We start from the raw sequence: 26,968 nt of genomic DNA, 5'->3' as shown, positions 1-26,968 counted from the left end.
ACTTTTGAGGAGGGATAGAGTGAAAGAAGATCCAAAACAGAGTAAATATCAAAGGGACTGAATAGGATGGAGAGAAATACAATTCTTTGTGGAAAGGTCCCCACATGATGATACACAGCTTTATACATTCACCTATGAAACGGTTCCCTGACTTATTCATCAGTGACCAAATAGCTTTCAGAGCAAAGAATAATAGAAGCATCTACCTCCTAGGGTTGTGATGAGGATAAAATAAGATAGAACATTTATAAAGCACTTTGCAAACCTTTAAGTCCTATGTAAATGTTTGATTATTATTGTTGTTAGCTCCATGAGGGGTAATAGGAAGATAATAGTTACTATTCTAATCACAAAACAAATATACATTTTTATTCAAAACAGAACTTCTAAAATATATAATAAACACACTAATGTGAAAAATACATAGTTTATTACATGTATTAAACATGCCAAATGGGTACTGAGTTATTTATTAACAAAACGAAATTTCTTGAAATCAACAAAAAAAGAAAAGGCGTTCAAAGAACAGAATTTCTCTCCTTTTCATTCTTGTAATACATGACCCTATCTGGAACTCTGCCTCTTCCTTTTAACACCATTTTATCAGGGTAAACATCCACTGTACCAAAAGCCTGGCTGTCTGGTGCTGTTTCAATAACTCCTTGCAGTGTGATATGGTGCACACCATGAATATCTTTGCAGTACCCACCATCATGAGTGTGACCAGCAAGGAAACACACCACACATTCATGACACCAAATGATGGAGAGAGCATCTTTGTAATTCCAAGCAAGGCACACATTGTCAGAGGAGTCTGGATGAATAGGAATATGACCTGTAATTAAAGAAGAAAACACAATATGAACTAGTTTGGGAATATTTTCTCATCTTTCCATTAAAATTACTGGTTGCTGAAAACTATTATTTAGCTGTAATGTAAAACACCAGACTGTTTAATGAGGACCAGGCGTAACCCAGATTAAAATTCAAATAATCTAGCAAAATGTGTCAAGATTATCCCCCTTTTTAGCAAAACAGAGAAAGAAAGTTTATACAGTAACAAAAATATCCTCCTTTATAATTTCATACAATGAGACTTTCAGCACACATATAATCTCAAGGTAATAATGAGGACATTGCCTTGGTTTGAGAGAATACAGGTGTGCCCCTTTATGCAAGCTAGAAGAGGCCTGGACATGTATGGTTAGGATAAATAAACTTGCATTTCCCCCTTAAATCTAAATAGTTTACATATATCAGAAAGATGGAATCCAGAGGGTATGGGGTCATGCATACAATACCTATCACCGTAGAATCCTGTTTCTATTTTTTAATTGTTTTATTAATCTATGGATTCTAGGTATCCCTTTTGCTCTCCCTAAAGAAGTTTGACAAGGAATAAGGTAAAATGAAGGGCCTGATACAGAGGTGCATTAGATCTCTGAAACAACAAAAACCACCCAAGGACATAGTTTTACATTAAGACTCTCAGTTGCCTAAAAACTACAGTAGGTACACAGTAACTGCTGTAGTAATAATCAGCAGTATGAATCTTCACTGAAGCGATACCTCATCATGCCCTTGGGAGGACTCCAGACTCCAGAGGTGTATATGCCAACAAAGCATAAGCTCTAACAAGTCTTACCCTATAAAGCTAGAGATTTCCATTTAGGGACACCTGATATGATGCCCTTTTCTACTTCTCACTCCCTTCTACTTCATGTTTGTCATCTGAACTGTGTGTTCTTATATGTTAATTTATATAATTCATTTACAAATTCTATTTTATGTGAAATAATTGAATTAAGAGTTTTATCTTGAGATTCTCTGCCAAGGTAGACTGAAATATATAGTGTAAGGGAGAAGGATATACTATACAGTAATAATTCACCAATGATACATTAGTACTTGGCTACAAGGAAACCTTGTATATTGGGAACCAAGCTAAGAATCAGGGAAGTAATGAAAAAAAACAATTTTTATGGCAAAATAAACATCACAAAGTCTATGCACTTTACTATTAGGAAAGAATTTGACGCCCTCAGTTTATTTATGCTTGTTTTACAGATTAAAAACAGTTATAAGCTCATCTTTCTGGCTTCAGGGTACTTTCAGTTGCCTATACTCATAGCTATACCCCCAAATCCATGAACACTAGAACAAGGTCTTATCAAAACAGACTATTGGAAATTTGTATGCATGATTGTGATTTACTTGTCTCTCATCTATCTAGTCTGTGTATTTTGCTAAGTGCCTTGTTATTTACATGTTGTATCATCTGTTAGAATGTACATTACTTGATGTCATGGACTGGTTTTTGCCTTCCTTTGTATCCCCACTCTTTGGAAAATGACTGCCTAGCACAGTAAATCACTTGTTTGTCCTTCATTCTCAAAGAGGGCCATGACATCGGGAGGTGATGTCATGACTTGCACTGAATTGGATTTAAGTGAGAGAGGGCTGTGCAAGGTCACCAACCTCACTCTCTCCTCCACAACCATCTGGGGCCAGTGGTGAGATGCATATCAGGATGATTGGAGATGATCTCAGATGTTTAAGGCAATTGAGGTTAAGTGACTTGCACAGTGTCACATAGCTAGTAAGTGTCTGAGGTGAGATTGAAACAAGTCCTCTTGACTCCTCTATCCACTGCACCACGTAGCTGCTCCTGTAAATCACTTTAACTTCTCTCTGGAAAACAAGTAGCCTCCTCACTTCTGCTCAGTCAATTTTCACTGGTGAGAAGCTTTCTAAGATTTTGCTTGAGGTCCTGGAATTAGTAATTTCTTTTTATATTTGACATCTATGTTAATCCCGTTTGAGGGAGACTTTAAAAAATTTAAATAAAAGATGGTAGCAGAAGTAATAGTAGGATGAAGAGGGGGAGGAAGAGAAGTAATAGCTATCATTTATGTCTGCATGACCATGGGCAATAGTCACCAGAGCACATTGTTTCTGGTACCTGTAAAGAGCAAGCTTCCTCATGAGGTGCTCCCTAGCCTAATAAAATGACAAGTTCAAATGAAAATGTAGGGCTTTAAGGTTTGCAAAACATTGTTATTTTATAGATGGTCATTTCTGGACTCATCCTGAAAAATTAATAACATTTATGTATTTCCCAATAAGAAACTGAAACAAAACATCCATTTTATAAGATTGGGATATCAAAATAAAATAACTTTCTTTTCTTTTTTGAAAAGCAAAAAATTCTCCCAATTCCTAAAGTATTCAAGTAATAATTAATTCATAAAGGCACAAAGCTAAAAACCTACCCACAACCACTACCTTTTCTTGGTTTTTGTCAGAGAAAGTAAGAACTGCATTGAACCAGTCCAATTGCTGCTGACTGAATCCTCCATTATACTGGACAAACTGAGGTTCGGAAAGTCCTGTAACAAATAAAGCAGGTCAAACAAAAATGTCTTTGATCATCTGAATATTCTGTTTTGTTTTAGGATGGGAAAAGGAATAAATATTTATTTTGCTTAAATGGATATAACATGGGAAAATTGCTAGATTTTTTTCTGAGTTAAAAAACATAACTCATACTGCATTCATAATTTGTAGCAAATAAGCCACGTGACATTTATATTTGTCACTGAATCCTGACCCTAAACAGTAACATTATAGTTTTACCTTAATTGTTCATCTTCCTGCTGAATAAAAGGTATCTGAAGAATTTTAAGAAAATGTATTAGATTTTCAGTTGAAAGGAATAATTCACCTTGAGGGCTATTCAGTTCCTCATTTGGATTCTTCTCCTTCAGCATCTTCATACACTCTTGATATTTTGGAGAAGACTGATCCACTCCAAGGACACTTAGGTCATAAGAATCAAGTAAAATGAAACGAAATTTAGGGAAAGGTACAAAGTGGTAAGCATAATAGTTTTCTGAAGGTGTGGTCTCAGGACAATGTGAAATATGGTCTCTTAAAAACTTTGTGTTAAGCTTAGAGTTTCTTAAATAGTCCCTGCTGAAGTTATAGAATTCATGGTTTCCCCATGTATGATGAACAGGGGTTTTGAGTTTTTTAAATTCCTCTAGAACAGTTTTTAGTGACTCTTCTGACATATTATGCTGTGCATTATACCCATCAATGATATCACCAAGTTGTACCACAAAAAAGAACTGATTGCTTTCTGCATTCCACTCTTCAATAGCTTCCTGAAGATGATGAAGACTGTATCGGTAGTATCTCGTTCTGGTTTTATAGAAATTATAGCCATCTTCTAAATCAGCATACTGAATATCTGATATAACTCCAAAACTGAAGCATGGGCTCCCATCTATAGATCTTGGACCAGGTTTTGAGATTCCATCTATGGCTTCCGGACTAGGGGTTTCAGCCATAACTTTTAAACTGCTTTCCTGAAAACTAAATTATATGAAAAAGACAACTCAATTTTAAAACAATAATTTTCAAATTAAGGACTGTTAATTTTTAATAATGACTAGAAAAAAATACTGAAATTACTTTAACTTTGAAATGAATTCTAAATGAAGCTGCAGGTTTGCAAATGTTAAAAATAACTAATAAATTTAAGACCAATAAATTAACCATCTTCAAAAATACATGTAAAAATGGCCAGCCTTGGTGTCAGAAGCACTTGGAATAAGGTCCTGCATCTGGCACTTATGAGCTATGTGATCATGGTCAAATCACTTAACCTTTCAGTGTGTAACTCTCAGACTTTAAGGTTTGTTTTTTTTTTTGGGGGGGGGGGCAATGAGCATTAAGTGACTTGCCCAGGGTCATACAGCTAGTAAGTGTCAAGTGTCTGAGGCTGGATTTGAACTCAGGTCCTCCTTAATTCAGGACTAGTGCTTTATCTACTGTGCCACCTAGCTGCCCCTCAGACTTTAAGTTACAGGTGAGTTGATTTACGCAGTTGGAGGGAGTCTCCATAATGGGAGCTCCTAACAAAGGAAATTATAGGTTTAGACTGAGATTTTAATTTTATAAAATGTTTTGTTTCAATTTCTCATTAAGAAGTATATAGGTGGCGCAATGGGTAAAGCACCGGCCCTGGATTCAGGAGTACCTGGGTCCAAATCCGGCCTCAGACACTTGACACTTACTAGCTGTGTGACCCTGGGCAAGTCACTTAACCCCCATTGCCCTGCAAAAAAAAAAAAAAAAGAAGTATAGGAATATCATTGTTTCTGCACAAGTCAAGAAATGATTATCTATACAATAACATTTTTAAATGTTCTACAAACCTTAAAACTATGTGTACACACATATATTTTTGTTTCTGAGCCCATGATTTCATCAATGTAGGGATTTCTTTGTGAGGAAATTCCCTCTACCAATGCAGACTAGTAACAGTTGTAACTTAAAAGTCTTATACAATTACCAAAGGCAATGTGCCCTAGTAACTTGTCCAATGTCACAGACATTACTAGCTATGTTGTGTCAAATAAACCCACATTTTAACTCCTGCTGTTCAGTCACTTTTCAGTTGTGTCTGAATCTTTGTGACCTTTTTTTGGGGTTTTCCTGGCAAATATACTGGAGGGGTTTGCTATTTCCTTCTCTAGCTCACTTTAGAAATGAGAAAACTAAGGCAAGAAGGGTTAAGTGACTTGCCATAGGGTCAAGCAACCTATCATCACTATATTATTTATAATTATGAACCTTCCCCTGATTGTGTAGTCTATTCCCCCTTCCCTTACTGTAGGCATATATTTACTCCAGTACTTGAAATGGGAGCTTATTGAATAAGGGCAGTGACATGGTTTGGCAGCTCTGTATAGAATGATCTAAAGCTGGGAAAGACCTGAGGTAGAGACCAAATTAGGAACCCAATTCAATCATTCAGGAAAGAGTGTGGGGCTAAATTAGGGTAGTAGCTTTTTGAGTAGGGAGAAGCGAATTGATACAAGAGATACAGTGGAGGAAGAAACATGTTTTGACAAAGGATTAGCTGTTTCTATGGGAGGTGAGGGAGAATGACGTGTTAAGGATAAAGCTGTAGGTTAGTATATGGATTACTAGCCTCATCAACAGAAATAGGGAAGTATGGAAGGGAGGTGGGTTTATGGGGAAGGATAATAAGTTCAATTTTGGATATGTTGAGTTTGAGATGGAACATCCAGTTTGAGATCTCCAATAAGTACTTGGAAATGTGCAAGCAGACTCCAGGAAAGAGACAATGTGGATACATCCTCTGCAATTCTTTTCTGTTTCCCTCAGATCATCTACAAAGATCCTCACTCTTCACATAATACATGGCTACCTAGTCCCCTTTATTTATCCAATCATATGTTTGCTGTATAATGTCCATTATATTTCTTCTTGGGAATAGGTTATTGCTGTAAACATGCTGCAAACTACTTATGCCCACCATGTTTATCTCCACTGCCCTTTGGATGAACCAGAGTTTTGATTTTTTTTCAAAGACGGGTATTCCAAGATTAACAAGGACATGGGATCACAGAAAGAACATTGCTATTTTAAAAGTGATCTTAAGTGTCCAGGAATACCTTGGGATTGTTAAAAATATGGTGTGGTATATCTGACCAGAAACTAACTTAAATTGGACAATAAAATAGTGCAAAGAAAAAGTGGCCAAGTAGATGATAATGTATCTGTGTTGAGGACTAATAATGCTACAGGGGTAGGAAATGTATTGAAAGCATTTATAAACCTACTTTTTCAGTTTCTGTAGAAATATTAAGAAATAATATTTCTTTGGTCTAAAAGCCCTTTACAGATTTGTGTTCCCCCTCTCACTATCCCTCTTGGAAAGGTGGGTTAAGTCAAGAACAAAAGGCTTAAGAAAGTAAATTAAGGGTAGAAATTAAACAATTTGTCTGATTTAGATCACTGCCTTCCCTACTCCCTGTAGTGACTGAACTTACTTACCCAACTAAGAATTCAAGAATGGTCAATGTTGAATACAAGGAGGCTGCCCTGGCAATTCTTGAGGAAAATGGCCAAGAAAGGAACTGAGAAATGACTACTGTTTTGGAATACTGACCTTAAACTGTATTTTAACATATAATATTTTTCTTTTTCAAGATTCCTGTAAACATCACCTCAAATCATTTAGAGGTAAAGGGAAATGTCTGAGGACAAGAGTGGATTGTGCCTATTTGGACATTTCTCTTTCTAGGTGAGAAATGGCTTAACTATTGGTACCAATGTTGATATAGATATATAGATATATATCTATATCAACATTGGTACCAATTGGACTTAATAATAACCAGGCAGTCTGCTCTCAAGTACATTCTTTTTTTTTTTTTTTTTTTTTTTTTTTTTTTTTTTTTTAGCGAGGCAATTGGGGTCAAGTGACTTGCCCAGGGTCACACAGCTAGTAAGTGTTAAGTGTCTGAGGCTGGATTTGAACTCAGGTACTCCTGAATCCAAGGCCGGTGCTCTATCCACTGTGCCACCTAGCTGCCCCTCAAGTACATTCTTAACACACGGTCATACCACAGTGCCGACTGTGACACTGACCACTTGTTAGTTTGTTGTAAAGTGCGGCTCCAGCCCAAAATATTGCATCACCTTAAACCAACAGGGCAATCTCATATTGACACTAGCAAAACCATGAATCTCATCAAGGTGCATCAATTTTTGAGATCTCTAAAGAATGCATTGATCATGTCTTCTTCTGCTACATCAGCTGCTGAAAAATAGAAACAGATACATGAGAGTGTCCACAGACTTGCTCTTGATGTCTTTGGGAAGAGGACCAGCAAAACGAATGACTGGTTTGAAGCCAAGTGCAGTGAAATGAATCCCATCATTGAGGCCAAGCGCACCATGCTCATTGACTACAAACACTCTCCGAATGAAAGTGCTCTTCAGAAACTACGTGCTGCAAGAAGAAATGCTCAGCAAATCGTGAGGAGGTGTGCGAATGAATACTGGGTTGAGCTCTGTGAGGAAATACAGGTTGCTGCTGACACGGGAAACATCAGAGGAATGTACGAAGGCATCAAGAAAGCTTGTGGACCCACTCAGAGCAAGACAGCACCCCTCAAGTCCAGTACTGAAGAATACATTACGGACAGAGTTAAGCAAATGGAAAGATGGGTAGAGCACTTTTCTGAGTTGTACAACATCAGAAATTCTATCACAGAATCAGCTTTAAACATCATGGAGTCCTTCCCTGTACTACAGGAGTTGGACAATGTACCCACACTTGAGGAACTTGAGAATGCAATTAGCCCCCTAAGATGTGGAAAAGCTCTGGGTGTATACAGTATCGCAGCTGAATTGATCAAATGCTCTAAAAAACGTCCTATTAAAGCCCCTGCATGAATTGTTAGAAGGTGAAGTGCCACAGGATATGCGTGATGCCCATATAGTTACTCTTTATAAGAACAGTGGAGACAGGAGTAACTGTAACAACTACACAGGAATTTCACTTCTCAGTGTTGTTGGGAAAATGTTTGCCAAGGTCATCTTGCTAAGACTGTGTAAACTTGCCAACTGTGTTCACCCCAAATCACAATGTGGCTTTCAAGCAGGGAGGTCAACTATCGATATAATTTTTTTTCACTTTGCCAACTGCAAGAAAAGTGCAGAGAACAAAGAAAACCCCTCTTCATTGCCTTCATAGACCTGACCAAAGCGTTTGATATGGTTAACAGAGAAGGTCTTTTTGAAATTCTCTCGAGAATTAGTTGCTCTCCTAAACTCCATAGCCTCATTCACTCCTTTAATTGCAACCTGCAGGGTGTTGTACAGTTCGAAGGCAACACCTCTGAAGCATTCAGTATAAACAGTGGAGTCAAGCAAGGATGCGTGCTTGCTCCCACACTGTTTGGAATTTTCTTCTCCATGCTGTTGCGTCATGCTTTTGGTTCGTCAACTGATGGCATCTATCTACATTCCCGGTTGGACGGAGGCCTGTTCAACGTCTCACGTTTGAGATCCAAAACCAGAGTGAGAGGTAGCACCCTTAGGGACCTGCTTTTCGCCGATGATGCCACACTTGCCTGTCACTCAGAGCAAGTGAGACTTGAGGGCTCTGGGAACAGACATTGGCAGCTGGGAGGAGATGGCCAAGGACCGTGCCCAATGGAGTTCAGTAGTCAGGAGCAGCTTGTGCACACCTGAGATGGGCCTTCAAGCTTGGGAGGAAGAAAAACGAATGAGATGCAGGAACCGACGGGCAACAGAGAGTGCAGTTTTCCGATATCTTCCTTGGGGCAGGAGCTGCAGCTCCCGTATCGGACTGCACAGCCACACTGTGAAGAGCCTGTGGCTCTTCAAGGCGTTGATCCATGGTCATCTGCTACTGGTGGAAGCCTACTATATATACACACACACACATATATACATATAAATATATATATGTATATACACACATACATATATACACACACACACACACACACAAACTTCTATTTTACAAGTATGTGATGAAATAATGGGATACCAATAGTTTTCTTGACTATATAGTATTTTCCAGTTACATTTAGAGATAGTTTTCAACATTTGTTTTTATAAGATTTCTAGTTTCAAATTTTTCTCCCTCCCTCCCCCCTCTCCAAGACAGTAATCTGATATAGGTTATGTACAATCACATTAAACATATTTCTGCATTAGTCATGTTATGAAAGAAGAATCAGGGCAAAAAGGAAAAAACCTCAAAAAAGAAAAACAACAACAACAACAACAACAAACAATAGAAATAGTATGGTTCAATCTGCATCTAGGTTCCACAGTTCTTTTTTTTTCTGGATTTGGAGAGCATTTTCCATCATTAGTCCTTTGGAACTATCTTGGATCATTCACTGTATTGCTGAGAAGAGTCAATTCTATCACAGTTGATCAATACATAATGTTGTTGATACTGTGTACAATATTCTCTTGGTTCTGCTCATCTCACTCAGCATCAGTTCATGCAAGTCCTTCCAGGTTTCTCTGAAATCCACCTGCTCATCATTTCTTACAGCACAATACTATTTCATTACACTCATATACCGCAATTTGTTCAGCCATTCCCTAATTGATGGGGAACCCATCAATTTCCAATTCCTTGCCACCACAAAAAGAGCAGCTATAAATATTTTTGTACATGTGGGTCCTTTTCCCTTTTTTATGATCTCTTTGGGAAAAAGTCCTAATAGTGGTATTGCTGTATCAAAGGGTATGCACAGCTTTATAGCCCTTTGGGCATAGTTCCAAACTGCTCTCCAGAATGGTTCACAGGTCCACCAACAATGCATTAGTATTCTAATTTTTTCACAACTTCTCCAACATTATTTTCCTTTTTTGTCATATTAGCCAATCTGATAGGTGTCAGGTGGTATCTCAGAGTTGTTTTAATTTGCATTTCTCTAATCAATAGTGATTTAGAGCATTTTTTTCATATGGCAATATATAGCTTTGGTTTCTTCATCAGAAAACTGCCTGTTCATATCCTTTGACCATTTCTCAATTGGGGAATGACTTGGATTCTTATAAATTTGATTTAGTTCCCAATATATTTTAGAAATGAGGCCTTTATCATAAGTACTGGCTATAAAAATTGTTTCCCAACTTTCTGTCTCTCCCTTCTAATTTTGGATGCATTGCTTCTGTTTGTACAAAAACTAAAGTTCAAATCCAGCCTCAGACACTTGACACTTACTAGCTATGTGACCCTGGGCAAGTTACTTAACCGCCATTGCCCCACAAAAAAAAAAAAAAAAATTATGTCGAAGAGTTTTTGGTTATTTAGGTTATATCTACCAATAAATGCCATATTAAAAAAAAACACCTTAAAATGATAAATTTTTAAAATACTGGTTAATTCACTTAAAATAACAGTAACAAACCCATTATATATTAATATGAATTACATTTATATAGCAATGAGTATATTTTCTAAAACAAAAAAGTGAAAATGGTATTGTTTTACATACCTACTTCTGCTGTTGCTCTATGTTGTTTGGGTTGAAGTATGGGAAAAAAAACAAAAACAAATCTGGCCTCATACACAAAGATAAGTTGGAAAAGGAAGAAGTATTTTATTATTAAAAAGATTTGGCCTTGAGTTCCTGAAAAGATTTTGGGCATACATTGAGATCCACAACATATACTGTCCTAGAGGATTACTTAACTGTGATCCTCTGTAGAGGCCTATCTGCTCTTCTTTTTAGGAAGAAACAATGCACCCCAGAAGTCCTAACCTTTCTTTACTGAAAGGCCACTATGTTTATCACCTGAAGCCTCACTGGAGGGGTTAAGAAGATAGAAAGGAGAGGTTTATGAGAAGTTTATGATGGGGAAAGTATGGGCAACTGTGCTGTTATTTCCAAAAAACATGAGCAAGGGCTGAAAATCAAATTAAATTTCTTTCCTTCAAACCACAGTATTAATATTGTTCAGTAATTTTTCGATTGTGTCTGATTCTTTGTGACTCCATTTGGGATTTTCTTGGCAAAGACACTGGATTTGGTTTGCCATTTCCTTCTCCAGCTCATTTTCCAGATGAGGAAACTGAGGCAAACAGAATTTTGTGACTTGCCCGAGGTCACACAGCTAGAAACCCATTGCTTTAGAATGGAGAAAAAAAAGGAATTCATCTTTTAATTGGCAGCTATTTTCACAAAACACTGTAATGAAGCTACAAGCATTGCTATGTGAAGCATTGCTTGCTTCACATAGTTCATAGACTCAGACCAGTTGTAACTGATAATATATATCTTGCCACTGGACCCAGATAGCTCCAGAGGAGAGTGGGGCTGGTGACTTTTCCTCACTTAAATCCAATTCACTGCAAGTCATGACATCTGTCACGGTCCTTTTCGAGAATAAAGGACAAACAACAATTTTACACATGAGTAAACTGAAGTCCAGGGAGTTAAATGATTTCCACAAGATTGCAGAGGCAGAATTTGAACACATGTCCTCTGACTCTAGAGTTAGTGCTCTTTTCAGTACTATACTACCTGCTTTACCTTCCTGATCTAGGCCCCAAGCAAAACTGTCAATGTTTTTCCACTTCCATAAAACTATTGTGTTTACTCACCCTTGTTTGTATATCACTGTCTTCCCTCTCCCTTACTACCATAACCATACGTTCTTTAAGGCAGGGATTATTTTGTTTTTGTCATCATATCTTTAGTATCACATTATCACACTACTCGGCAAGCAATAAAAACAATATTTTTTTTGCTAAATTGGTAGGCATATTAATATCTTGCCAATGGAAGCTGCAAACTGTTCCAAACACTCTGCAAATGATTTGGGTCTATACTAGAAAAGTTATGTGTGTGTTTGTGTATAAAATGCCTTGACCTAAAGATTCTACTACCAGAGAGACCTGCCAAAGTCAGATTGAAAGAAAAATTCCTATGTACAAGAATATCTATAGCATGCTGCATGTATTCAATGGAATTCACACTATTTGAAGCTATAATTATGTAAAATGTGATAAATGGCCCCAGTCCAGTGGAAATATATAATATGCTTTCAAATGATGCAATCACTTGATGGAATGCATTATTCCACTAATGGGAACCTAGTTGTGCTTTCCTGTGGTAGCAAAAAAGCTGGTAACAAAGTGGGTATCCATTCATGGGGGAATGGTTGAACAAACTTATACTGTATGAATGTTAATGGGACAGTATGTCACTACAAGAAAAAGATATGTCAATAGACGGAATCAGAGAAACTTGTGAAAACCTACATGAACTTATGTAGAATGAAGTCAGGGGAACAATTTACACAATGACCACAATAATGTGTGCTGATTAAAAATTTGAGAGATATAGTTTATGGGTAATTGAATCATTTTATTAATAAAGCCAGCAGGTTATTAATAAAAGTGTGGTCATTTGGCCATCTCTCTGACCAAAGACAATAACAGCAGTGAGCTCACAGTTTATATACCCTTGAAACAGTTCATCAAACAGCAATCAAATCTAATTGGTTAATGTAATTGGAGGTAGGCCACATTAAAATGAAGGGCTATACCAGAGTACTCCCAACTTTGGGCTATGAATTCAAAGATTATACCCTTTTCAAAGGGTAGGCTGAGTGTCCCCTCCCTGTAGGGAGAGGCCTTCCTATCTAGACAAGGGGAGCTTTCTCCACCCAAGCTTGAATAGAACACAATGAGCTTCCCCACCCTAGATTCCTTGAAAGCTTGGGACTGGGTCAGACCAACATGAAGAGATCTTATTATCATGAAGAAACTGGACTTCTAAAAGTCAGGCTTTGGAAAAAGGGGGAAAGGAAGTTCTGAATCTCCCTAAGATATAGGTTACTAATAATCATTTCTCACAAATTTAAAGGAAAACATCAGAACTCTGATCAATGCAATGACTAATGCTTACTTTAGAGGAAATGACAGTGAAACATACCTCCTCCTCCTCTCAGGTGAGGAATAAGTCAGGGAATTGTCAGGAATGGCAAATATGTTGATTTGTTCTGCTTAACTATAATTTGTTACAAGGGAGAGTTGTGGGAGGAGATGGATTATGATGTAATAGTGATGTAAAAAAGCTTTTAAAGTTGTAATAAGACTAAATTTTATTTGAAGTTTTCCCACAGTAGTTTTACAGATTATAACATTACTATTGGTGCCTGAATTCAATTCAGTGGTGTTGGAAGTTGGTCTGAGGTTGAGATTTTAGAGGCCTACATTTTATATTTGTCATATAAATACTCTTTCAAAGAAATGTATGACCAAAAAAATGATCCTGTAACATAGAAAGGAATAACCAATGGACACTCAAGTGTATAGTGGTATAGAGGAAGCAATGTCCAAATTAAGCTAATATTTTCTTAAAAGTTACAAAAACTGTCCTCATGATTTTATTAGTTCAAGATATTAAGGCTAGGTAGGGTAGCTGATGCAATTTCTTCATTGCCTGAGGACACAATAGTCATGAAGATCCTGCTCCAGCAGGGACCTGAGGTTTTAGACTTAAGGCTGACCAAACCCAGCAAATTGTACTCAAATGTACCTGTAATCTTGATTAATATCCTTCCCCTGCCATTGCTAAGTAAACCTTTTGTTAAATGTTAGGTCAAAACAAAAGAAGTCAACTGAGCCACCATAGTGGCCTGGTCAGTTCTGGCCTACCACAAGTGACATAGACAGCATGTGGAAATGGAATGATTTCCTTGAACTGGGGCGGGGGGGGGGGGGGGGGGGACAGAGGAAGGTGAGTTCACTGTGTCCTCTATGGTTCTGGTGATGACTCTGGAAATGGTAGTCACTTATAAAAGGATTCCTCCATCACTTGCAAAGGACTAAAAAGGTAAACTGTGTCTGGTCATTCAAGAACTAGAGATGGATGTAAAAATTCCATGTCTTTAAGAAATGTACCCTAAAAGGTAAGTGCAAGCAATCAACTACTGTTGAATTTGCACGATTTTTGTATTTGTGGATAGTGGTGATCTCCAGGCTCTCTGGAAGTTTTAGGCATGTAATTTAAATCTCCTGCAAGTTCTTCTAAGAGTTTTCCTGAGAACTTGTTTTTTTTTTTTTTTTTTGGGGGGGGGGGTGAGGCAATTGGTGTTAAATGACTTGCCCAGGGTCACATAGCTAGTAAGTGTTAAGTGTCTGAGGCCGCATTTGAACTCAGGTCCTCCTGACTCCAGGGCCAGTGCTCTATCCACTGTGCCACCTAGCTGCCCCAAACTTGGTTTATTTTTAAACAGAAAGAAAAGATTAAGTTTTGGGCCTGGGAAGTTGCTTGTTCTTCCCCCAGCAAAAAAACAATGCTAAAAATTTAAATCATTATGCCCCAGCTGGGATAGAATCTGTACTGCTAATGGTTTTCACCTAATTGCTTTGGAGAAGCCTACTAAATAAGGAAACTGCTTTCAGGAAGTCATCTATAATATAAGACTTGACATGGTATCTTGATAGTTCAAAAGGAAAAGCCCTTAAGGAATCCTTGAGAATCAAGTCAAAAATTACTTGAAACAATTAACAACTTTAGCAAAGTAGCAGGATATAAAATAAATCCACATAAATCATCAGCATTTCTATACATGACCAACAAAGTCCAGCAGCAAGAGATAGAAAGAGAAATTCCATTTAAAGTAACAGTAGATAATATAAAATACTTGGGAGTCTACTTGCCAAGACAAACCCAGGAACTCTATGAACACAACTACCAAACACTCTTCACACAAATCAAATCAAATCTAAATAATTGGAAAGATATCAATTGCTCATGGATAGGCAGAGCTAATATAGTAAAAATGACAATACTGCCTAAATTAATTTACTTATTCAGTGCCATACCAATCAGACTACCTAAAAATTATTTTATACAGCTAGAAAAAATAATAACAAAATTCATCTGGAAAAACAAAAAATCAAGAATATCCAGGGAAATAATGAAAAAAAATTCACAGGAAGGTGGGTTAGCGGTACCAAACCTGGAGCTTTACTATAAAGCGGCAGTCATCAAAACTATCTGGTACTGGCTAAAAAATAGAGTGGTAGATCAATGGAATAGGTTAGGCTCAGGAAATGCAGTAGTAAATGACACTAGTAATGTAGTGTTTGATAAACCCAAAGACTCCAGCTTCTGGAATAGGAACTCAGTATTTGACAAAAACTGCTGGGAAAACTGGAAGATAGTATGGCAGAAATTAGGCATAGACCAACATCTTACACCTTATACTAAAATAAGGTCAAAATGGATACATGATTTAGACATAAGAGGTGATACCATAGGTAAATTAGGAGAGAAAGGAATAGTGTACCTATCAGATCTTTGGAAAGGAAAACAGTTTTTGACCAAACAAGAGATAGAGTATATTATAAAATGCAAAATGGATGATTTTGATTATATTAAATTAAAAAATTTTTGTACAAACAGAAGCAATGCATCCAAAATTGGAAGGGAGGCAGAAAGCTGGGAAACAATTTTTGAGGCCAGTGCTTCTGATAAAGGCCTCATCTCTAAAATATATAGGGAATTAAATCAAATTTATAAGAATCCAAGTCATTCCCCAATTGAGAAATGGTCAAAGGATATGAATAAGCAGTTTTCTGATGAAGAAACCAAAGCTATCTATTCCCATATGAAAAAATGCTCTAAATCTCTAATGATTAGAGAGATGCAAATTAAAACAACTCTGAGGTACCACCTGACACCTATCAGATTGGCTAAAATGACAAAAAAGGAAGATAATAAATGTTGGAGAGGCTGTGGGAAAATTGGAACACTAATGCATTGTTGGTGGAGCTGTGAGCTGATCCAACCATTCTGGAGAGCAATTTGGAATTATGCCCAAAGGGCGATAAAGCTGTGCATACCCTTTGACCCAGCAATCCCACTTTTAGGTCTTTTGCCCAAAGAAATCATGGAAGGGGGAAAGGGACCCACATGTACAAAAATATTTATAGCTGCTCTTTACGTGGTAGCAAGGAATTGGAAGTTGAGGGGGTGCCCATCAATTGGGGAATGGCTGGACAAGTTATGGTATATGAATACAATGGAATACTATTGTGCTGTAAGAAATGATGAGCAGGAAGAGTTCAGAGAAACCTGGAGGGTCTTACGTGAGCTGATGATGAGTGAGATGAGCAGAACCAGAAGAACATTGTACACAGTATCATCAACATTGAGTGTTGACCTACTGTGATGGACTATATTCTTCTCACCAATGCAATGGTACAGAAGAGTTCCAGGGAACTCATGATAGAAGAGGATCTCCAAATCCAAGAAAAAAAAAGAAAGAAAGAACTGTGGAGTATAGATGCTGATTGAACCATATTATTTCTTTTGTTTTGGGTGCTGTTGGTTTTTTTTTTCTTTCTATTTTGAGGTTTTGCATCACTGCTCTGATTCTTTCTCTTGTAACAGGATTAATGCAGAAATAGGATTAATGTTATTATGTGTATATATATGTGTGTGTATATCTATATCTAGATCTATATCTATATGTATAGAGATATATAGATATAACCTATATCAGATTACCTGCTGTCTAGGGGAGGGGGGAGGGAGGGGTGGGAGGGAGAAAAATCTGAAATTGTAAAGCATGTATAAACAAAAGTTGAGAACTATCTTTACATGTAATGGGAAAAATAAAATACCTCATACATTAAAAAAAAAAAAAAGGAAAAGCCTTAAATACAAAAATAAATTTGGTTTTGAATGACTGTAGAAATGTAAATGTAATTAAACAAGTAGTCTTCAGTTGAGGGGCGGCAAGAGAGAATACAAATACGTTGTATGATGGGGTACCAGACCCCACCAGTTTTATATGGTTTGGCCTAGTTGTCCTGTAGTTGGATATAGACATAATCAGTTTGTTGAGGTCGGTGGCCCTATAATTTCAGATTGTTTAAAAAACTGTGATGAAAGAACTGCTTGGGACTTTTTAGGTGGTATTTTAGGGTCCACTGGGAATTAGGCCAAGTGAAATGTAACTCTGGAATAAGGCACTAGAGGCATTTGAAAAAACAGTGCTTGATTCTCCCCAAGAATCTTTAGACTTTTCTGGAATTTGGGATATGGACAAATATATCCCAGTTTTGGGGATAGTGATGGTGGTAGAAGCTACATCACACTAAAACACAGGACCCTTGCAGACTGAGCTCTAGCACATGCAATGACAAAGGTGCACCAAGCACAAAGGTGCATCATCAGCCCTCTGCTGATGATGATCTGGAACTGACAGGTTCCTTTCTATTGTTGCCAGGCTGTGTTATAATGACTAGTCCTTAGCAGGAAGGGAGTCAAGGGGGTGTAAAGAACCCTAAGGAGTGGCCCTTTGGCAGTGGCTTGGTTTCTGCCAACAGGCAGAGATATAACTGACTAGTGTGGCCAACCACAAGCACACCTCCTCTCTAGAACTGCAACCCAGAACTGAGTATGAGCAAGAGAGTTGCCAATCAGCACCAGGTGCACTCAGTGCCAGCAAAGGGTCTCCAGTTGTTTTACCCCCTTATAATCTCTGGCTTGAGTACTCCTGAAGCTGCTGCTATTGCTGCTGCGTGCATTGCCCTAGGGACAGGCCCATAGTCAAAACCACTCCTACTGACCTCCTCAGTTGTCTTAGTTTGGAAAAATGTACCACTCTGACTTTGTGTTGGCTTTGCCACTCCAAAAGTTGACTTGACATGTTTAAGCTGTTTGGAAGGGAATATTGGGAGAATTCAGCTGGGTTGTTGCCTATACTCTGTCATCTCCCCCCTTTCCCTCTTCTAAAAAAAGATTTCTTTGAGGTTTAAACCTAGTAATGATATCTGTCTTTAGATCAAATGACGACAACTTAGTAAATTTTGGGACACAGTTCCAAATTGTTTTCTAGAATGGCTGGAGCTATTCACAGCTTCACCAACAGTGCACTAACATACCTGTTTTCCCATAGCCCCTCTAATATTATCCATTTTCCTTTTTATCAACATTGTTAATCTTCTGAGCATTAGGCAGACTGAAGAGTTTTAATTATTTCTGATTAATGACTTTTTTTCTCTTAGTATTGATGACAGGAGGGTTATTCCAATAAAATTCCTAAAAGAATTTAAATGGTAGAAAGTCTTCTATCTTTAGGACCTGGCCACCATCAGATATTACATGATAGGACAAATATCTACTGGAGCTCTCTGCTCTTCCCCATAACCTTTGTTGTCTGTTTTTTCTCTGAAAAGTAACAAGGCTGTCCTCAAGACTTGATAAGCCTAGGGAGGATCAAGGTTCAAGCTGTTTCTCAGACATTGTAGCCTCTGGCATGGATTCCTGGTTACTTAAGGGCTACCTGTGTTGGGTCAGGGTCCTTCAGACTTGGAGGATGTCCTAAAACCATGTGATTTCCCATACCCTATCCTGCTAACATGATTTACATATGGAGATAGGGGTGTGGAGGTGGTTGTATCCCCAAGTTTCTTAAAATGTGGGTCATGACCCTATATGAGGTCTTATAACTGTGGGGATTGTGAAAAATCTGGCAACAGTAAAAGGTTATGTATACCTATTTTATATACCCATGTACCCAGGGTTGTGTAAAAATTTCCCAGGCGAAAAGGGGTTGAGAGTGGAAAAAGTTTAAGAAGTCCTGGTCTATGCAAGCTAAGTGTCCTTTCTATGTTTTAAATTGTTGAATGAGCTATAGGTACTTTTCATCTCTTAATCAAATCTGAATGGGTGCCATCCATTCAGGTCTGACCTTAACACCACTGCAGTGTGAGTCAACAAATTTTTCTGACCAATTCTTGCAATTTCCATGGGGAGGGGAGCAAACCCAACTGAACTAACACTGATCTTTTCTGAATATATTTTCCATACTACTGAGTCAACTTCCTTTTGTGATAAGTATTCTGTCAGTGTGTTTCATTTACTTCTAATCCTGAGTTTGAACCAGCTTAAATTGTCTCAAAAAAGCACAGTGGCAAGGCACATGGCAAAACCCCCCTGCCCCTGATGGTTTAATCTTAGTGTCCTGGTGGATGATATGGAATATATTCTAGGGCTCTGGGAACAGCTGGGGGGGGGGGAGCCGAGGGGGGAGACTGAGACCTGGAATTCTACTACCAAAGATTTCATTCTTTATCTTGGACCATCTTTAACTCAAGAGCATTATTTTTGTGCTAGCTTATCAATCAACAAGCATTTATTACATTCCTACTATGCTAGGTGTTCAGGATACAAAGAAAAAACTATCATTCCTTTTATTTGAGCTTACATTATATTGATGGAGACTTATGTACTTATATAGAAATATACAAAAGATATATGGTAATTTTTGATAGGGTGAGGCCTTAGCATTTGAAAGGATCAACAAAGACCTCATATAGAAGGTGGAGCTTGAGCTAGCTTGAGCTAAGTTTTGAAGCACACTAGAAGTTGTAAGAGAAAAATGAGTGTGTTCCAGATGATGAGGGACAGACCAATGCAAGTGCCAAACCATGGAGAAGGGAAAATGGGATGTTGTGTATAGAGAACAAGTAAGAAGGCTAGTTGACTGGATAATAAAATGCACTGAGAAAGGTGAGTAATATATAATAAGGCTAGAAAGTTGGGGCCAAGTTGTGAAGAGTCCTGAATGCCAGGGTTCCTTCTAAACTCAAATTCTGTATGTGAATTTATGAGGGAAGTTGTTAGTAAACATTTATTCAATGCCTATTATGTGCCAGGGCATTGTGTTAGGTGCAGAGGATATGTAAGGAATTAATCGTGATTTGGAGTTTTTATAACCCCATCTTTGCTTCATTATGGTCAGATGGAAAAGATGCAACCTTCAAAAGCCTAAGAGAAGATGGGGGGTGTACTTTAAGAGATTATGGAACAAACAACACAAAGAACATTTATTGAGTCAAAGTATCAAACTAAGTACTTAACCCCCACTTAGGAGTACCCCCACCTAGGAGTTCCCCCATGCCCACATGGGCCTGGCCAAATTATAATGGTGACAGCCCAGGGGGGGTATGTTAAACCAATTGGAGACTAAGAACCACCCTGCCTGTGAGAGAGGCAGGAGGAGAGAGGACTCAGAGAGGGACAGAGGAGGAAGGCTGAGAGAGGAGCTTGTATTTTTGATCTTCAGACCTCACCAGGAGACTCTGCAAAGCTGATTCTCCTTAGAACTGCAGATGCCAGGTGGTGGTGAGTTTGTGTTCCTTCCAGCAAGGCTGGCTTGTTAAACCAACTGAGCTGGAAACAAGTTTAGTGTTTAAATTAGTTTTTGCCAGACCCAAACTGTTCTGAGTAACTGAGGAAGTAGAGCTTATGTGAGGTACCCCTTTCTCATTGTACCTGCCTTTATTAATTCCACTTGTGTTGTAAATTTTGTTACCATTAATAAAATGGAAAAGAGGCTGTTAATCTCCTAGTCTGGGAGACATAACTGAAAAAGAGGCAGTTTGGACAAGGGGAAACTCTGGACCTAGAGGTCCCCCATTATTTTCTGAATCCCAATATTATGCAAGCTGCCCAATTAACTCTCCCCATACTGAATTTGGCCCTAACAGATACAAAGAACAGTAAAAGACAATCCTTGCTCTTGAGAAGCAGGCAATCTAACAGAATGTGGACCAAGCCCTTCCCTCACCTAACCAATCTTCAAACAAAATGGGTTATTCTCTGCTTCTGATTCATATGCCTTCAAATTCCTATCTCCAAACCTCTTCTCCTAGGTGGAAATCCTGTTAATTTTCCAATATCTAAATTACAAACTATGAAGTCAATTTACTCTTCACTCCCACCCCAGTAATTTCTGCCAAACAGAAGGCTAGAGAAGGAATACCAATGATTAAATTTATGTAAACAGTTTACAAGGTTAGTTGGTTTCCTTTTAGTAACTCTAGATCTAGAAGGAAGTTTGCAAATCGAGCTGTTGGAGGGAAGGCCTTTTTAATATTCTTTATCCTTCCCCTCGTCACCCAATACAATATTTTGAAAATAATAAGAGCTTAATAAATGATTGTGGAACCACAGAAGGATCTAGTCCAACTACCTTTTTTATTGTGGAGGTAATTGAGACCCAAAGAGGTGAAATAACTGCACTCTTGAACACTCTGAGACACTTTTGTTATATTTTTATGACATTTTTGTTATAATGTCTTACGGTATAAAAATGCCCAACATTATTATTACTGCAAAAACTTGTGTAACATCTTATCAGCCCTACACTTACACAGCTTGCTGCGGAAAGCAGTCTGTCTTATCAAACTCTTAACAGGACGACCCTTCCTCTCCCAAGTGCCTAGCGCAGAATTCTGAACAGAGCGGGAGTTTTAAAGGGTGTTGCTAAATAAATTAATCATTTTAGTCTAATTCCCTAATTTTACAGAGTCAAATGACTTCCAGAGAAAGGCAGAATAATCTAAACTTGAGAGAACTTTCCAAGTCATCCAACCCCTTCCCTTTATAGATAAGGAAAATAAGCCCAAAAGAATTTAGAGCCTTGAAATCAACTTTTCTGATTCCAAATCCGGTGTTCTTTCTCCCACACTCATCTGCAGCGACCGCTGAATAGTCAAGTAGATAGACGGTCTCAGAGGCTAGCACAGTGTTTCTACAAGGCTGGGGTCGCAAGGATCCCTCGGTGCGGCTCCCAACCTCCAAAAACATCTCCAACGTGGGCCGGAAAGGTGGAAGGGGGCTTGTCTTTCCTGACCCATGTCCCGATCATTCTCCCTCCCTTCCTCCAGCAGTCTGGCTGTTTCCAAGGAGCCGCCTCAGCCTCCTCTTTCTCCTCCTCGGCCTCTTTCCGCCTGTCCTTCCACCTTTCAGTGAGTCTCTTGTTTCACAGGGATACTTGGGAAGGGGAAGCTGAGAGCACAGACACCAAAGAGAGACCCACCAATCCCCCGCAAAGCGAACTCACCGCTTCCCTTCACCGAGACCCGCGAATCCCCTAACTATGAACCCAGAAGAGGAGTCGCCCTTCCGGCGGAATCATAGAGTGCGTGCAAGCGGGCGAGAGTGGCCTTTTCTTTTCAGCCGGAAGTTAAAGAGGCCGGAAGTGTTCGCGCGGATGGTCTCTCTCCATCAGCCAATGGCGAGCTCCTTGCTAGCGCTGTGGGCCTGCAGGGGCCTCGTGGCCCCTGGAGGGGTACCTGGGGGGCTATCAGTGCGAGAATTGTGGCGCCGAAGTCCGGCCCTGGGGAGTAAGAGAGACTACCAGAGATCGACTGGTGCAGGAGGGGAGCCCCTGGGGCTGGGCCGAGCGAGAGGGGAGCTGGCGGTGCGGCCGCGGTCTCTTTGGCAGTCGGCGGGCGCTGCCCATGGACTCTGCGGGAGCCGGCTCTTTTCCACTGAGGGGCCGCTACCTCGAGGAACCAAGGGCCCGAGTGGCCCCCACGCAGCGGGGGTAAGTAAGGCTGGGTCCTGGGCCCAGTCGGAGGTGTTCCGAGGGCTCTGCCAAGCTTCTCCATCCCCTCCTCTCTTCCTCCTCCATCTTTTCATTTTTCCAAGCCTCGCCTGTCCGGAACCCTCACAGTCGTTTACCATTTCCTTCTCCTCCTTTTATGGATGAAACAGGGTTAAGTGACTTGCCCTGGGTCACTCATCTAGTAAGTGCCGGAGGTCAGATTTAACCAGATGAGCCTTCCTGACTCCGGGCCTAGCGTTCTGTCCCCTGCGCCACCTGGCTGCCTTGCATCGACTTTTACTCCTACCCATATCATGAATCCAGAGTGGAGGCCATTCGGCTCATCTGTTGTCATTATCATCATTACCAATAATCACCCCCAGGAGCAAAACATAAAAATCCTGTTTGACGTTCAAAGCCCTTTAGAATCTGACCCTCCCCTAATCCTCCTACAGCTCTGCACAGTCCCCCCACTCTCTCTCCTAGGCCCCGTGACATGGGGCTCCTAGCTGTCCCTCCAACAAGACAGTTCATCTCCTGAATGGGCATTTTCAAAGGCTGCTTCCCCCTGACCCCCCACTCCTAACCCCCATGCCTGGAATTCTCTTGCTCCTGGCTTTCCTTGCTTTCTTCTAGGCTAGGCTAAAACATCACCTTATGCAAGCTTTCCTGACATCTCCGCCCCACCACACGCTTGTGCCTGGTTGATTATTTCCAGTTTATCCTCTATGTATATTGTTTCTATTTCTCTCCCTTGTTTGACTGTGAGCTCCAAGAGAACAAGGACTGTCTTTTTCCTTTCTTTGTATCCCCAGCTCTTAAGAATGTGTCCGGAACATAAGTGCTTACTAAATGTTTTCTGACTGAATTAATAACTTGTTACTTGTTTATAGTACCTCAAGGTTTACAAAGTTTCTTCCTTATAATACTATAGAGTCACGTGCATAGGTACTTTAGACACTTTTTCTCCCTCTTGGTTAGGGTGTGTGATTTCATTATTGTAGGAAATAGCCTCTATCAGTGCAGATCAGCAGCTGTTCTGGGAGATTAAGTGGCTTGCTGAGTATCACACAGCCTATATATGTGTGAGAGTTAGCGGTTAAACCCAGCTCTTCCTAACTCCAAGGTTGACTTTTCATTCACAATTCCATGCACCTTTAATCTTAGACTAATATAATAGGGCTTTGTTTCGTTTTTGTTTTTTTAAACCACACACCTTTAATTCATAGAATCCTTTGTGTTCACAAAGTTGCCTAGAACAACCTTTTGAGGTGCTCTCACCATTTTATAGATGAGGGAAAGACTCAAAGTTAATAAACTTCTGCTTAGTGTGTGAAGAACTGGTTTGCTCTGGGCCTTTATTTACTGTTCCTTAAAAATGAGGGGCTTGGGCTAGATGATTGCTAAGGTCTTTTCCAAATCTAACATCCTTTGAACTGTAAGATAGCTGAAATCATACCCTAACAAATTAGATGGAAATGCCTTTGCACATTTTTTATTCACACCTGTGTCTTCTGACCTTATGTCTGTTTTTCTTTCCAAACATAGGATTATCATGGAGCTAGTATCCTTTGTAGGATAATTAAATATCTTCTAGGCCAAAACAATGTTTCATGTGCCTAGGAAGAAATCATAGCCTTTATCTGGAAAGTGGGACTTAAGACTCATTGTTTTTACTAAAATTTACACTACTTCTAATCTTAGGGATTTTATTCTAAGTAATTTAAAATCTCAGATAACCTCAGCAAATGCACACAGGCAAGAGCTGTTTCTTGAATGAGAAATCAGTATGGTCACAAGTCATAGTACTAGCAGTCACTAGAAATGAGAAGAGGCGGAGCTACCTTATATTATTTTTACTACTCCTTTAGGTCCTATAATTAACATCTTCAGTTTATTTTCACTCGTATCAGGGTACAGTATGTGACTGTGAGTGTCAAAGTCCCTTTGCATTTCAATATCAAATAGTAAATAGAAACTTGTATAAGTTCAAATACATTGTATCAAAAACTAGGTTGTTGGGACTTATGTATACTTGGATCTGTATAGTTTTATTCCAGTTGTACCCATCCTACTTTTATTAAAGTAAAATCAGTAGGATTACATATTTGCAGCCTATTATTATTTTTACTGTTGAAATTTCTGTCCTAGTAGCCCGTTTCCTGGAAGTCCCTGGCATTCACATTTGCTGTTGGTGGAGCTTTATTGGCTGGAATGAAGTACTTCAAGAAAGAAAAGGCAGAGAGTATGTACATCTCCCCTGATGGCCTTTGAACAGAGCATTTTATAACTATGTACTAGAAGGGATGTTTAGAACTTGTTCCTAGATTTATATTTCAGTGTTTTAGATTTGTTTTAATACCATGTAGCATTTTAAGATGTAGCCTAAATCTGGGGACTCATTCTAGGCTATTATAACTTCATTGGTTTTTTAATCTGGAAATGACAATGTTAGTTCAAGCCCTTAATAGCTTATGCTCCTTACTTACAGTCTGTGCCAAACCTCTTTCCCCTCCATGCTATCTATACCAATCCCTGCCTATTCCTTCTCAGAAATGGATACTTCGCCATGATGCTTCACCACGAAAATCAAAGCCATCCATTGTGAGCCTCTTCCCCCCAATTCTACAACATGAAGTCATCCTTCATTTCCTTCTCCTTTGCTTTTACCCTTTGAGGAAGAAGTTACCCTTCTTGTCAAAACCCCTTTATTTTGGTACTTTTGTTCCCATCCCCTCCTTTTCATTCTGGGAGTTCATTCCTTTTTTCATACCTAGTCTCTTTATAATCTTCTATTCTTCTTTATCCAATGACTCCTTGTCTGTTTGTTGAAAAAACTTGCCCCCATCTCTAACAAACCTTAACTTGTCCCTGCCATTCCTTGCATCTGTCATCCTATATTTCTCATCCTTCTCCTTTTCAAACTTCTAGAAAAGCCATCTATACTTACAGATTTCACTTTCTCACTTCCTACACTCATTTCATTCCTCTACCTAGCTTCTTACTCCACCAGTGAAATGAAACTGAAATTTCTAGGTTACCAACAACATCTTAGTTGTTAAATTCATCGTCTTTTTCTCAATCCTTGACTTATGCAGTGTTTTCTACTGTTCACTGTCCTCTTCTGGATTTTCTCTCCTCCGTGGGTTTTTTATGTTATCGCTTTCTCCCGATTCTCCTTCCTGATTGTTCTATCTTAGACTATCCTGAGTATAGGCTTTGGCTCTGTTAGATGTAGCCTTCTCTCCTTCTTGGTGATATCTTTGGTTCAAGTTTCATTTCTTTACTGATAAAATCTATATGCCTAGTCATCTGTTCTCTTCACCTGTATGTCCCATAGGCATCTCAAATTTATCATGTCCATAATGGAACTAATTTTTCTATTCCCTAAACTGACCCTTATTCCTGACTTCCCTATTTCTGCTAAGGATACCACTATCCTTCTAGTCTCAGGTTTACAACCATGGAATCATCTGTACGTCTTCATTCTCATATCCCATTGATTGACAAGCTTTGTCAATTCTCCCTCCGAACTATCTTTTATATCCATTCCTTTCTCCAATTACACAACTACTACTCTAATTCAGGGCCTTATTATGTCTCACCTTGAATATTGTAGTAGCCTCTTAATTGGTCTCCCTGTCTTTAATCCTTTTTTTTTTGAACCCATCTTCCATAAAGCTGCCAAATTGTTATTCCTACAGTGAAGGTCTTATTTGCCTGCTCAGGAATCTTCAGTTTTGTTGCTTCTTTCTTCTAAGTAAAATATAAACTTATGTCTGGCATTTAAAGTCCTTCACAATCTAGCTCCAACCTATCTTTCTAGAATGATTTCACAGTCCTCCTCTCACATAATCAGTTCTCCAGTCAAACTGACCTACTTGCTTTTCCCCATTATAGTCTCTAAACCATACCTATGCCTTTGAAAGACAGACTGTCCCTTTTGCCTGAAATGTTCTTCTTCCCCACCTTTGTCTCTTGGAATTCTTGGTTCCCTTTCAGTTTTGAGCCCAAGTGATACCTCTTCTATGTGAATTTTTCCTTTTTAGCATGACCCCTCAAATTACTTTATTTTTTAATTTATTTCTAGGTATATATATGATACTTATTTATCTATGTACATATTGTTTCCCCTCAGTAGATTGTATACTTCTTGAAAGCAGTATCTGTTTCATTTGGTCTTTGAGTTAACAGTGCTATAAATGCTTTTTTAATTGAATGCAATTTT

General features: G+C 38.9%; 2 protein-coding genes across 2 annotated transcripts in view; one reads left to right on the top strand and one right to left on the bottom strand.

The window, feature by feature from the left end:
* Window positions 1–209: 209 nt before the first annotated feature.
* Window positions 210–22,352, bottom strand: ADPRM (ADP-ribose/CDP-alcohol diphosphatase, manganese dependent). Its single transcript, XM_044004417.1, has 4 exons — window positions 22,255–22,352; window positions 3,725–4,377; window positions 3,273–3,389; window positions 210–835 (listed from the first exon to the last, which is right to left on the bottom strand). Exons 2-4 carry the CDS (start codon window positions 4,350–4,352, stop codon window positions 519–521), a joined length of 1,062 nt encoding a protein of 353 aa, XP_043860352.1. The 5' UTR covers window positions 4,353–4,377; window positions 22,255–22,352; the 3' UTR covers window positions 210–518.
* Window positions 22,260–26,968, top strand: part of LOC122755683 (protein SCO1 homolog, mitochondrial) — a 21,300-nt gene continuing 16,591 nt past the window's right edge. Inside the window, exons 1-2 of the mRNA XM_044004416.1 lie at window positions 22,260–22,740; window positions 24,895–24,985. Coding sequence (XP_043860351.1) covers window positions 22,291–22,740; window positions 24,895–24,985 — 541 coding nt within the window. The 5' untranslated portion in view covers window positions 22,260–22,290. The remainder of the gene's footprint in view (window positions 22,741–24,894; window positions 24,986–26,968) is intronic.

This window comes from Dromiciops gliroides, chromosome 4 (assembly GCF_019393635.1).
Source record: "Dromiciops gliroides isolate mDroGli1 chromosome 4, mDroGli1.pri, whole genome shotgun sequence".
NCBI classification, from domain to species: domain Eukaryota; kingdom Metazoa; phylum Chordata; class Mammalia; order Microbiotheria; family Microbiotheriidae; genus Dromiciops; species Dromiciops gliroides.
The sequence above is the reverse complement of the archived record's forward strand: the minus strand, read 5'-3'. Positions and strand labels throughout refer to the sequence as shown.